Source organism: Lissotriton vulgaris, chromosome 5 (assembly GCF_964263255.1).
Source record: "Lissotriton vulgaris chromosome 5, aLisVul1.2, whole genome shotgun sequence".
Classification (NCBI taxonomy): Eukaryota; Metazoa; Chordata; class Amphibia; order Caudata; family Salamandridae; genus Lissotriton; species Lissotriton vulgaris.
This window is the reverse complement of record NC_141693.1, coordinates 1,035,737,747-1,035,751,687: the sequence shown is the minus strand read 5'-3', so window position 1 is coordinate 1,035,751,687 and position 13,941 is coordinate 1,035,737,747. Positions and strand designations below refer to the sequence as shown.

General features: G+C 41.2%; 1 protein-coding gene across 2 annotated transcripts in view; it reads left to right on the top strand.

The window, feature by feature from the left end:
- The window catches only part of BTRC (beta-transducin repeat containing E3 ubiquitin protein ligase), a 1,268,207-nt gene that overhangs the window by 867,479 nt on the left and 386,787 nt on the right, over positions 1-13,941 (top strand). For both annotated transcript variants that reach the window (XM_086922668.1, XM_086922669.1), the window contains one exon: positions 11,983-12,169. In XM_086922668.1, the coding sequence (XP_086778794.1) occupies positions 11,983-12,169 (187 nt within the window). The remainder of the gene's footprint in view (positions 1-11,982; positions 12,170-13,941) is intronic.

Below are 13,941 nucleotides of genomic sequence, written 5' to 3'. Positions count from 1 at the left end.
CGAGGTGCAGAGTTCTGATCATCTGGTGATAAAAGTAATGGAGAATTTTAAGTGGACAGAACAACTTAGTAAAATCTCACTACTAATCGAGCATTGGTTGAACGCCATTATCAGACTGCATCGGCAAACAACTACATTCGTTCTCACCGGCCATTGAAATATACCGTGCTAAGGCTCAAGGCGCTGCAATTTATGGCGCTGAGACCTGACATTGCATCCAATGCTTCTTTATTATCCATTGCTGAAAACAAATTTGCAAGGCAGTTGGTCTCTGTTCCAAACAGTTTGCCTCTTATTCCTTCACATTTTGATTTAGGATTAAAAAGAATTGCAGATCTAGCCGCACTTACACCGCTTGTTTATTGAGTCCGTTTATGGCTTACACCTGAGCTAAGTGAGTATAGAGACTCTCTTGTAGATTTAATAAATGTAGCAGGTGCCAAGTCAGTACCATGGGTCAAATTTGTTTCTGACTGGATGATTAGGTTGGATTGCAATGGCTATGAGCTGACCCGAAGACTTTTGCAAAGCTGATCTTAATGTCCTGAAAACGTGCTATTGGACACATATTTAGGAGGGTTATGTTAATAACAAGCTTATTGGATCCTTGACAAATAGCTTTTTAGATCTAAAGCCCTCTCCACTTTTCAAGGAATATTTAGACTCTTTCTCCACCCCATGCCAAACGTTTGTATATGTGTTTTCATTTTGGTATTCTTCCTTTGAGATCTTTTACTATGAAATGGAATCAGGATCCAGTCTCTAGCATTTGCTTGGGCTGTGGCTTGAACAGCGAAGTCGAAATACATTTTTCTTTTTTTTTGCCAGTGTATCTCGGGGCTCACCGTAAATGGATTCGCCCAATATGTCGGGACTTGGGCTTGACCAGATATCTTGTTGCATATAGAATTTTAAAGAGTGATGCCCTCATTTATTGTTTTTGCTATCAGTAACTTTTTACAGCCCGTTGGGTTTAAGCATAGTAAAATTGCAGCAATGGTAGTCTAGCAAATAAGATGTATTTTGACGATCAATTAATTTTTTTTCATATACTATTTTCACTTTTTACATTTCTATGAGACCTGAGATACAAATATGTAGTCCTTCTTTTGCTTGTTTGCATACGGCCAAAGACTGTCTTTGCTCCAATTGTATATAGGAATGGATTTGAAGTCGTATTGATTTTATTGTATGAATGAGCTACATGTTGTTTTAAATTGCATTTTTAAAATGTTACATACTGTTATTATATTGTGTATGCATTCTTACTACTACTGCTACTACTACTACTGCTACAGTTTTTTTAACTTCTGAATTTCTACTGAGTTGGTTTATGTTTGAAGGAATTCATGCTGAATCTGAGCTTGGTCTCTTGCATTCGCATTCTTTTGTGTATGGCTTTCTTCATTACAAAGCCAAATGTAACTCCTGACAAAGAAATAAAAGAATAATGGAGTATTTAGGATGGTGGATTCCTAGTGCCATTACACAATGGGTAGCTCACAAGAGCTGTATTACCCAATGAATGAATGGCAGAAGGAGTTTCCAATCTTATTGAGTTCTAGCAGAATTTCAACTTCTGTTCTTGCAAGGTCCTTCCTCTGGCCCTTAGAAAAGGAAAGCAAGGAGTTTAATTTTTGTGACAAGGACAAGAAACAAATAACATTAAACCAGTGAATACAAGTGGCACAAGTCTGAAAATAGATGTTTGCAATGTCAATGTATCTACCATTGACATCCAGGGGCAATGATTAAGTTTCTTTATTTTTTAAACGTTTTAATCACAAGCCTATGCCCTAAAACGAAAACAACCTGGCTACCACCTAAGTATGGCTAACATATGTTTGCAATAAAATGTTAAATTTAAAAAACATTCATCAGTTTTACTAGTAATGTTTAAAAAAAAAACAGATTTTCAGTTCAGGTTCCATAAATCTGTAATCTGCATAGTACCGGGTATTTATTCCGCATTTCTTTTTTTTTCTTTTTCTTTTTCAGAATACATTTAATTTTCTGAAATACAATGTTTCCTTTCGTAAAAAGAGAATTCTCAAATTTTCACATATTCTGATTTCTACATTCAGATAATTTGAGCAACTATAAATTGTATATATTTAAATCATAATAAAAGTCACTTGATAGGCAAGTATCTGAGTTGGTTGTGAACAGTCCTGTGTGCAAAGAATGTGAAAAGCGGTTGAGGATAGGTGTACAATCCAATGTGGGGCACATTGCTGTACCGGGTACAGCTTGGCACACAGTTTTTGTGGATATTATCGGGCCAATGAATGAGTTGCGCAGTGAATTAAAGTTTGCGCTGGTATTGGTTGATGCATTTTCTAAATGGATTTGTGAGAAATTCATGAAAGAAATCCCCACCAAAAGTGGCATTCAGTGTTTGAATAGTATTCTCTTGGAGGAGGGTGATCCATCTATAATCATCACGAATAATGGCGCACAACTTATTTCTGTTGAGATGGTGGGATTTTTAAGAAGGTGTGGTATTAGTCAACACAGCACTTTTTTTTATATTTCCAAAGCAATGGTTTTGTAGAAAGGGCCAATAGATTGGTTAAGGGTGTCATTCAAATTGCAGTGGAGAGTGGAGAATGTGTGGAGAAGCAAGTCGAGGAGATCGTTTGGGCATACCACACCACCATGCAAGAGGCAACTTCCAAACCTCCTTTTGAGGTCATGAGGGGTAGTTTGCCTGGCTCAAAAATTGTACCAGCATGGCTGAAAGAGGCGTGGTGCATAGTAAGCAGTACAGAGAGGTGACTGTCTCTGCTGCTGATCGTGTGAGTCATAATTTGAAGGCAGGTGATTAGGTAAAGCTCAAGGCAGGGAGGTTTGTTAAGGGTTTATCAAAATTTTGAGGTCCATAAAAAATCAAACAGGTATATAATTTCCATGTGTTACTAGAGAATGGCGAGAAGTGGAATCGTCGGAGAGTGGCTCTGTATCACAAAGGGGGTGAGTGTTGTGTTATGAACGATGACAGAGGAAGTGGCTTTATGTTGATGAGTGATGGCGATTGTGTGAGCTCTCACCCTGTGTCTTGCTATAGAGAACAAGTCTGTAAGGAAACGCAGGCCACCTGCCTTTCTTGAAGATTATGTACATACAGTCAGTTGTTTGATTGTTTGCAGGGTTGATTTATGCAATGTTCATTTATTCATTTTATTATTTTCTTTAAGTTCCTTTCTCTCCTTGTTTTCTTTCTTGTTCCTTTTGCATTTATTTTGTTGGGATGGAAAGGGCATGTGTTATATTTTGTTATACGAGTATTGTAATGTGGCTTTAATTGGATGTGGTGGAATTTCACATCTATTGTTTGAGGCGATCATTCCATGTTTGGCAGTTTCCTGGCCAGCATGGGAGGTGGTCACAACTGCTGTCAGCTACACTAAAATCTAGGATAGAAACGCACTCGATGGTCCTTTCGCCTTTTGATTTACGGCATTATTCCATGCTTTTAGGGGTTAGCTTTTTCTGTTTCCTGCACAACATAAGTTCATAAAATTGTCTTGTTTGTCTAAAAACACAAAAACAGACAATACCTTTGTGTGTCTTCCGATATAACCTGTAGAGTCAAAATACTTTACGTTGAATTGAAAGCCACTTCTACTGATTAGCGCCATCTCTTTATAGGTTCGATCTATATCAATAAGCATACATTCACACATTGCATCTCAGAGATCAGACACTTTAAACTACTATGGAATCGACTAAGTGCAGGCATATCGGGCTGCACCAAAGGTATGGAAACTGTAATAACTGTAACCATAAAACATAGCTCATTGTCCCCATACATACCAAATGTAATACAAATACACAGACTGGGGTGGAAGTGCTGTTATAAGGACTAAAGATATTTACGCAAGGGTCAGTAAACAGGTCATAAAATGATAGGTAATGGAGCTTGAATCCCTGAATGATACTCACCTACCTCCCACCATCAGCTTGGTAAGAGAGCATTTGCCAATTTCCATTATTGGTGCAGGTGAGTGCTCCTGCAGTCCAGCAAAAGTTTGTGCTCTGCTGTTTCAGCAGAGAAAACAATGTGGGTTTGAAGATGTTGGGAACATAGACTGGCTTACGCCTAGGAAGTTGAAATGGAGCAGGTAGCGCAGAAATCCACATAGTGGTAGGACTTTTGCCACTGTGGTTATGCTGAGACATTGAAGAAGCAAAACATTTTCCTGTAGCTCAGTAGTGATACAAGAATTGACTGATTCTGCCACCGGGCCCAGGGTTACAGAATGATTCCATGTCACATGACATTGTACTCCTGGGATTTCTTTTTCACAAATTGTGTTAATCCAATTTGCTGAAATGAACTGGCCCAACATTACTACCTCCTAAATTAACTAATTTGGTATGTGGTAGTTAAGAACCTTATAAAAAATACGTCGGTGTTATGGAGTCCTGTAGCAGCCATGATTTTACCTTTTCTTACAAATGAGGCTTAATGTAGATCTGTTTGACCCCATTTTGGCGAGGGAAGGACTTTTGATGAAAGCATAAAAGTACCTTATATTGTGTTGGCTGGTTTGATAGCATTCACTCTGGCTTAGGGGACATGGTTTGCCACCTCTACGGTGTTCTTGAATTTCCCACTATCCCCATTTGGTGCACTTTTTTTCCTCTTATTTTACTCCTTTAGTCCTCGTCACTCTGCAGGATATTCAAGCACCATGAAGAGAGAAGAAGATGATATAGCAGTGCTGTACAAAGTGTTACAGCATAATTACTAATGTTGTTACTCTATTTAAAGACCGTATTATGAAGGCCAACTTTTCACTCACCTCGCCCCTAGTTAGGTTGAGGTTTACAACAAGGCCCCATCACTACCAGAGCCCTCCTTGGTTCCCTCTAGGAATCCCTCCTCATATCCCTCTTGAGACCAGATAGGAATCCCACCCACCGCTCTTCTTATCGGCCGATAGCCATTTTGGGCACTGAATATAAGATACTTGGCAAAGGTACTTGCCAAATGGTATCAGATGGTGCTACCTGCCATTGTCCATGCAAACCAAAATGGTTTTGTCTCAGCCGCAGCATGTCCATTAATATCAGGCGGCTTTTCCACGTTATGGACCCTGTGCTATCCACAAATGGCATGTTACATATATGTATAACACACGAAACACAGGGGGTCTAACAGCCAAATTGAGAGGCTACACTGTTGATACTGAGTCAACAAGATCTCAAAATATCTTTATCGCACACACATAGCGTATTAATAAGGATAGAGAAGGAAAAAAGGCTAACACTACATGCATAGAGGAGACCGGTACATCATCGATTATTCGCAAAATGGCTGATTAATCCACAACAGATTGTAAAGGGTTTCCATCAAATTAGACTCAATGATCAGTCCTATCATTTGGCCAAACCCATGTGCAAATGAGGCTGGTCCCCTGATCAGTGGGACACTCAGCTCCGCACCTTATTGTTGTATCAGGATTTGGTCCACCAAATACACTAACCGTCCATGATGACTGATCTTTTGATGGTAAAGTAAGAAGAAATAGTGCAACGAACAAGAAAGTGATTTAAAATAGGATGGAATGTCCTCCTTCTAAATACTTTATTCTGCGGACTGGACACACCTCTTAATTAAAAAATAGAACAGTGCAAGAGAAGACAGTGACAATTATCTGTCTACATAAGGGCCAACATGTTTCTGCCTAACGGGTATTTAATCCCTTGGCATTCGTCAGGGCCTCTGCTCGTATAATAGTTGCACTCCTAATAGTGAAATATAGAATTCACCACCATCACCAAAACAAATTGTAGTAAAACTAGTTAGAAACGGTACAACCTGTAACAACCATGGACATTAACCCTCCGATTCACAATGGTTACTGTGAATTCCTTTGTGGTAGGGCAATAGACCTCACCTCACCTGGACACTGCTCAGGTACTAAGAGGCCCCGCACTTTCCGTCGGTACCTCAAGCTCCCATCTGAGACTTGGGTTAGACCCCCTGTGTTTCGTGTGTTATACATTCAGTTGGTGCTGGAGATAAAATCAGGTGTGGGTCTTTAAAATATATATCCCTTGGACCCTATTTTAAATGGTTTTGTTTAATATGTTACATTTATGACCTTGAGAAAGCCTTTGATTCCTTGTCCTGAGAATACCTTTTTAGGTTTCTGTGGGCGGCGGGTCATCAGCCAACTTTCACTGGCGCATACTACGTTGTTGTACAATAACCCAACTTCCTGTATGCGTGTGGGCTGCCTTTATTTCACCCCTCCTTCCCCATCAGTTTTAGGACGCGTCAGGGCTGTCCCCTCTCTTCTGATCCTTTTTGCTATTGCTATTGAGCCGCTGACCCATGGTCTCCACCTAGAAGGACAACAATGGTACCACTCATGCTGTAGTGCTCTATGCTGACAACCTGTCAGTATTCTTTCATGACGCGACTGTTGACCTGAACTTGCTCTCAAAGACCTTCCCAAGATTCGAGGAGGCATCAGGCCTAGAAGTGAACTTGGGTTAGTTATGCGCCTTCCCATTTCAGCGGGATGCACCTGCACAGGCCATATGTCTGGGAAGCAAACCATTGACGTGGATAACAGCAGGAGTCCATTACCTGGACATCAGACTATACCACTACCAATAGGACCTATTTAAGGGAAACCTGCTGTGAACCTTCCCAGCCCTTAAGTACCAAAAGCGTTTTTGGCAGCGGTTGCAACGCGCCCTTACGGGCAAGAGTGCCCTATCCAAAATGATCGTCCTCCCTCACTTTTTATATTATTTCGTCAATGTGCCGGTGTTACCTTACTGGAGCTTCTTCAGGGACCTAGACAAAGTGCCAGGTGGCCTACTGTGGGATGATAAGTAATGAGGGGTGGCCATCAATATTTAACTCCAGCTGCCTGTGGGACGGGATGGGCTGGAGGCCCCATCCTTCAAGTCCTTCTTCCTTGCGGTGCAGCTCCAGTGAGTATCCTGGTGGCTAGTGGATGTAAATCTTTACAAGCCCAGCATTGGGTAAGACCCCCTTCCCCAACATACTCTACACCAGTTACTCTATCCTACCATTAAGATGCACCGATCCTGCTCCCTTCATGTATGGGTGGCATGGAATTGCCTCGCAAGGATGACACAGTTAAACAGGCCAGTGCTCCCTTACTCCCCCTTCAGGGTCTTCCAAGACCCTCAGGGCACTTTACGACCCACCAGCTAACTATGTGGCATGATCACTCCCTTGCTACTGAGGGCAGTCTCTTCTTAGACACCCATCTACCTACATTTGACCAACTACACCAGGATCACGACATCCCCCGGGCCAATTCCTGCTTCTGGCAGCGTTTCAGACACTGTGGGCGCAGAAGACGAGGAACTCATAATAATGCTGTAATACACACGTTATACATTATGGACGAGGGGTCGTCGCCTAATCAGATGGATTTACAAAGCTATAACGTAACACACAGGGACCCTTTGCACACCTTCGCCACATCTGGGAGGAAGACCTAGTGAGACCCCTACATGACACTGAGTGGACCGGGGCCCTTGGAATCCCCCCAATGCATGTTTTGAAAACATCCAGTACATAATACTACACAGGGCATCCCTCATGCCAGGGCCGGACTGGGAACCAAAACCAGCCCTGGCAAACTACTCGGACGGACCCTCTAGGGGAAAGGAAGGCAGTGCGGCCGAGCTGTTTGCAGGGCCGGCTTCAGTCGATTTTGTTACAGGGGGCTGATATTGCCAGCCCCGGTAACAAAAACAGCCCCCCAGGGGCCTAAAATCGCCCCATCCAGGCGACCAACTGGGGATGCGCCCGGTGCCGGCTATGCCAGTTCGGCCCTGCCTCGCGCCTTCTCGACTGAACCGCATATTCCCCCCGGCCAATCTCCGATGCTAGAGTCAGACATCCGACCTCCAACACATGCTCTGGTTGTGCCCCAACATAGCCGGCTATTGACAAGCTATACACAATACACTGGATACCACTGGTTTCTCCCTGAGCTCCACGAGAAGCCAAATCAATGCATTTCCTTATGGAGAGATGCTTAGAGCCCGCAGGAATTGCACACAGGATTCAGATTTTGAACATAATTTGATTGATATGGCTAATAGATTTACAAACAGAGGTTATGACAAGAAAATTGTTACACAAGCTATGTGTAAAGCGAAGAAAATAAAGAGAGGAGATACATTGAAACTAAAAAAAAGCTAAAATTAGAGATTTACAACCACAGAAGATCAGACTGGTTACAAATGTTGGTACAGGTAGCCACAAATTGTATTCTATAATTGACAAATACTGGCACCTTTTAAAGAATGATAAAGATATTTCCCCTTTTCTTACCGATAGGCCATCTTTAACATTTAGGAAGGGTATTACACTGGCGAATATTGTTAGCCCTAGCTACCGGGGACCATTATCTAGAGATAATTGGTTAACTGATAGACCGACAGGATTTTATTACTGTGGTAAGTGCAGCTCATGTAGATGGGCTTTCAGAAAGATTCAACAGTTTGAATATAACAATACAGGTAAACATATTATCAAGACATTCATCACATGTGATACAATGTTTGTTGTTTATGTTATAGTTTGCACCAGCAACAAGATTTATGTAGGGAGCACTGTGAGAAGACTGAGAGACAGAATGATTGAACACTTTTGGGCACTAAAAAATGGGGATCCGAGGTATCCAATTGCTGCCCATCTAGTCCAAAACTGCCGTGAACGAGATAAACATAGATTTATGTATCATGGGATAGAGCATGTAACTATGGACAGTAGGGGCGGCAACAAAATACTTAAATTGAGACGTGTTGAGGCAAGATGGATTATGAAACTTAGAGCGGTTGAAGATGGTCTTAATTTGGATTCGGAGCTTCAATATTTCTTAGGTGAATGAATGGATCACCAGGCAGAGTGTATAATCTATATGAATATACTGTGGTTCTTGTTCTAAACCAATGGATGTAGATCATGTTATGCAAGTAGATTATTCTGAGAATGTATTTGTACTGTGTAGATTTTGGATAATGATGTGTATAAATACTATAATTGTTTATTATTGTATATGATGTTAATATACTTAAATGCACTTCAAGGGAAACATGTATCTTAGGCTTACGAGAAAACCAATTGTGAAATATTAATGAGTTATAATGATAATATTCGAATTATTTATGTAACTTTATTGTTGGTTTCTTCTAAATTTTAACTTCTATTTTTCCTTACTAACCCTTCTCCTTGGTTTATTGAACCAGCTAACCTTATACATGATTGATTATATGGGGACAAGGAAGGAGAATTCTGGGCGTAGGTATACCGGTTACTGATGTTAACTATGATTAGACTCTACAGACCTACGAATGAATAGCCAAGAGGTTTGGCGTGAGGCAGTGAGTTTTGGGACTGCCGGTTCGAGGAAGCTATGAGCAAGAGTTTTGCCTGCTCTCTTTCGCACTTTAATAATTTTTTACTCTAACTACAGATTTAGGACAGTATTAATGGTATTAGCTTTTGAGATCAAGTCGAATCAGGAGTGGTTTTGGGATTGTGAATAATATAAGGAATTTTGGCAAACTTGTATCGGAGCAAGGAGATTCTCCGTGTAGCATGCTTGAAAAGAAATAGAGAGAGGACTGTTTTGTCTTCCTGAGAAAGTCGGAGTCACTATAGATTTGGACGAATATAACAGTCGGATTAATAATTTAATGTTATACATGCGGACTGGATGGCCAATTGGGAAATATTAAAAACCCGTAAAGGAAAATATAGATGAGTTGAATATATATCGACATCTGATCGTGAATGAGATTAGATTATTTACAGATTACGTACCTGACCTTATAATTACTTTTCATATACTAATAATGGATTTTTTGATGCTATTTGCCATAGTTGTGAATATCTGATGTATAACATGGCGCCCGCCATTTTCACTCGCGGCAATAATATAAAGATGGCGCTAGGGTGCAACGCGAACGCGAAAGCAAGGGATTGAACGAGGGAGCACTAGCGATATTGGATAGGTGAGTACCGACATCGAGGGGAGCAGGGCCGTACATTAATAGAACATATATACAAACATATTACCGTTATCTTTACAGGTACATGTACTCGTGTATCTGGCTTATGGACGAGTTACGATTGATGTAGATTTTGAAGATTAGATAATTTGTGGAGTCAAGGAAGCGGATGAAATGAGGTGAGGTTATACGTCTAATCAAATATATATAGATAGGTATTTGGCATATGGTTATATTTACTGAACAGTTGTGACAATGCTGTTTTAATTGTAATGACATATGGATGTCATAGATAGGTGCTTTCTTAGATATAATCCTAATAATAGGTGTCATGGTTCAGCATTCTGTTCATTGATAACTGGCTTGGTTGTACATTCACTAAAATTGATCAGGCCGTATACCTTTATTCCAGGCATTTTCATACTTGTCTCAGATTTTGAATATTATGATTAACAGTCCAGGGAAGGACTAGATAACATTTAGGGTAAACTACTTTTTCTTTTTATGTTGAGTTGTCTTTGTATGGTACTTTGGGACTCCTTCTCACTTTATACTGGTGCACACTTTTCTAACTATGGTGCTTACGTATTTTCATTGAGGTGCCCTTTTATTGACTTACACCAGTTGCTTGGTTGTCTCTCTGACTAGATGCTATTTTCTTTTTCAACCTTTCAAATTTTGGTGATGGTTATTAAGAAATTAGTACAAGACTGGTTTACTTATATAACGTTTTATTTTCTGGGTTGCAGCCCTGATGAAGTCAGCTGATGCAATAATAAGCATCTGACGAAACACGTGTTGGCTGTGTGGCTGTTAAAGGATTTAATTTGAAGAATGAATATTTAAAGCAAGTGACTACAAAAGAATGTATTTTTGGAAAACGACCATTAAAATACATTGGACAATCATAACGTTGGATTTGTGGATCACTTTACTTCAGTGGATATATATTTTTTCTCAACAAAGACATTACTTCTGCACTTGTTTGGAACTGTTCTCAATACCTTTTGCATAGATTGCAGAGCTGTTTATTTTTGTGGAGCTCAGGGAGAAACCAGTGGTATTGTGTGATAACCCTGAATATCAATCCAGAGTTTTTCTGGGGATTGTATGGTAACCTGTCCCTTTCTCTCTTGGAGTTCACTACCATTACAATTTATCTCATATTGTCTTACCTCCAGCTGTGCGCCTGACTTATGACCTGGTTGCCAATTTTGTAAGTGTACACAATACACTGGCATGGGTATTTTCCCTAGGAGGAAAAAACATAAAGTGCCCCCTGTCCCTTGTGCCCTTCAGCTCACGCCTGCCTCCTCTCTCCTATATTTTCATTTTTTGAACTTGCTCGTGCCCCTCCCTTGTTGCCTCACTTACCTTTTATTTATTTCTCTTCTCCCATATCCACTTATACAGAGCACCTGCAACATCTCAGTTTTGCAGGTCAACTGACTTAGTTTACACTGTTATGCATTTTAGGATTCATACATCTAAACAAGCTATTGTACCTTTTGCAAAAATATGTCTTTCTAACAGTCATTGCCATAATTTGTTCCACTTATCGCATGTGTACATCTCACTGTAATTTATTTTTTCAGTGCAGTAACATGACTGTCGGTAATTATTTTTCATTTTGTCTGAAATGATGTAATCAGTACCTTTAAATACTAAAAAGAACAAAAACTTTAATAAAAATTATTATTTTTTAAAATGAAGCCAACTTTTAAAGAGGAAACTTATTTAGGGAAAATATTTATATCGGTTTCCTTCATGAAGTGTTTCCCTTATTCTCAAACTAAAGGAACTGCTTTTGCACACCTTTTTCCCTCCTGAATACTATGAAAATTACTTATCTGCACAGGCGAGTTCTGAGAACATACTGATTAGAAAGAAGAAGCCTAGAAAACCCGTTGGTCATTCGTTTTAGTCACTTGAAATTTCTTTTTGTGCTTTTCTTGCTTTCAGCCCGCGGATTGGACCACATTGCCGAACACATTCTGTCTTACCTAGATGCCAAATCATTATATGCTGCCGAGCTGGTGTGCAAGGAGTGGTATCGAGTGACATCGGATGGCATGTTGTGGAAGAAACTAATTGAGGGAATGGTGAGAGCGGATTCTCTATGGAGAGGCCTTGCTGAGCGAAGAGGATGGTAAGAGCAAGCGTAGTTCATCCCTTTATTCATAGAGGGAAACCATATATTCTATTTTACAGTTTTTTTATACAATGAGCTACGTTTTAATAAAAACGTAATGTTTGAGGCATGTGTGGCTCTAGATAAACATGTAGTGCATACTCCTACCATCTAATGTTGGGCCCGGATGTGTGCAAGTTGTTTTTCTTCAAATAAGTCTTTCAAGTCTCGAGGACCTGTGCCTCCTCCTCTTGCTGGTGATGCGCATGATCATCAGCTCCATTGTTAAATTGTTTTCATTTTGCTATTGGATTCAGACATGTTTTCTTGCTCTCTATCTACACCATCGCGGTGCTCTTCTCGGGTATACTGATTCTTTCCCTTCATCTGTAATATATTTCAATCGCATCCACCTTACTTTCCATCTCAGGTTGATGTTTGGCTACTTTGCTCCAGTGGAGTTATGGTTGATAGTGGCCCCTTGTGGGCCTCCTCCCTTGGGGTCTACTCCTGTCTCAGTCAAGTCTCTCCACCATGTCTGGTCGCTGGTGGAATGGACACCATTCCCATATTGACCTTGCTGCAACACAAGATACCATTGCAATGACCTCCATCAGGTCTGCAATTTGTGACTATCGCCCCAGCAAAACAAAGATTCCTGTTAAGCCTGATGCTCATTCAGTTCCAAGAAGACTCCGTGACCGTTGAGCTCATCGACTTGAGATGTTGCAAAGGAGAGGCGAAGACATGTTAGACCTTTTGTGATGTGATGTGATTGGGTTCTTGTACAGCGCACTACCACTCCGAGGAGTATCTTGGCGCTGAGACTTCCTGTATCTAGCAGATGACCGAAACTTGACCGTTCAAGAAAGCTGGGAAAGGATCATATTAAGGTTTTACAACTGTGTCTGGCAGTGAGTAGTGAGTAGTGTGCTCCCTTTTCAGTCACAAGGACTTTGAGGAAGAACATCACCCACAACCATTGGTTGCAGATGAAGGGGTTTTCTCCCCCGAGGATGGGCTCGGGTCTCAGCTGGAGATCACGGATCTTACGCCAGCTCTTCAAGCCATGGTCGACACAGAAACACCACTGCAGATGCTCTGCAAGAACGGCAGCTTCAGCCCCAGCTACTCCACTGCTGACACCGAGCTGACCCTCTGCACTGACCATATCTGTCTTAGTTCTGACCAGAACCGCTGCGCTGAAACCAAACCCACGCTCCTAGCCGAAGACTTTGATATCAACCAGCAAGACCCCCGGTGGTGCTGACAGTAAAATCGATCCTCCACAAACTGCAGGAGATCGAGGCAAGGCGTAAACATCTGGTCATTCACCCCCATACTTGCCAGATCCTTGCCCAACCTCTGGGTCTGCTGTTCCTGCCTTGAAAAGCCAACTGTCCTTCGAAGAAGCCTTGGACATTCCAGTTCTACCAACGCTGTGCAAGAGAACAGATAAGATGACCAGCTCCTTACCTCATGCACAACCTTCCCCTCAACATATTCCTCAGCCTTCACCTTCCCCTCCTGCTTCCCGAGTGGACTCCCTTGACATCATACCTCTGGGGTCTCCTTATTCTGATGTGGGTGGCATGGGGGATGGGACGACACATATGACAACCTTGCACAGGGTGACCCTTGGGAATCCTATGATGCAGACTCACCGGGGGGTACAGACTCTGACCTGTAGCCAACCCCCTACCTCCACTCCGTACGAATATATATCCTATCAGGAACTCAATATTTTTCTTTTTTAAACATATTTTATTAATTTGGTTGTAACATAGTAC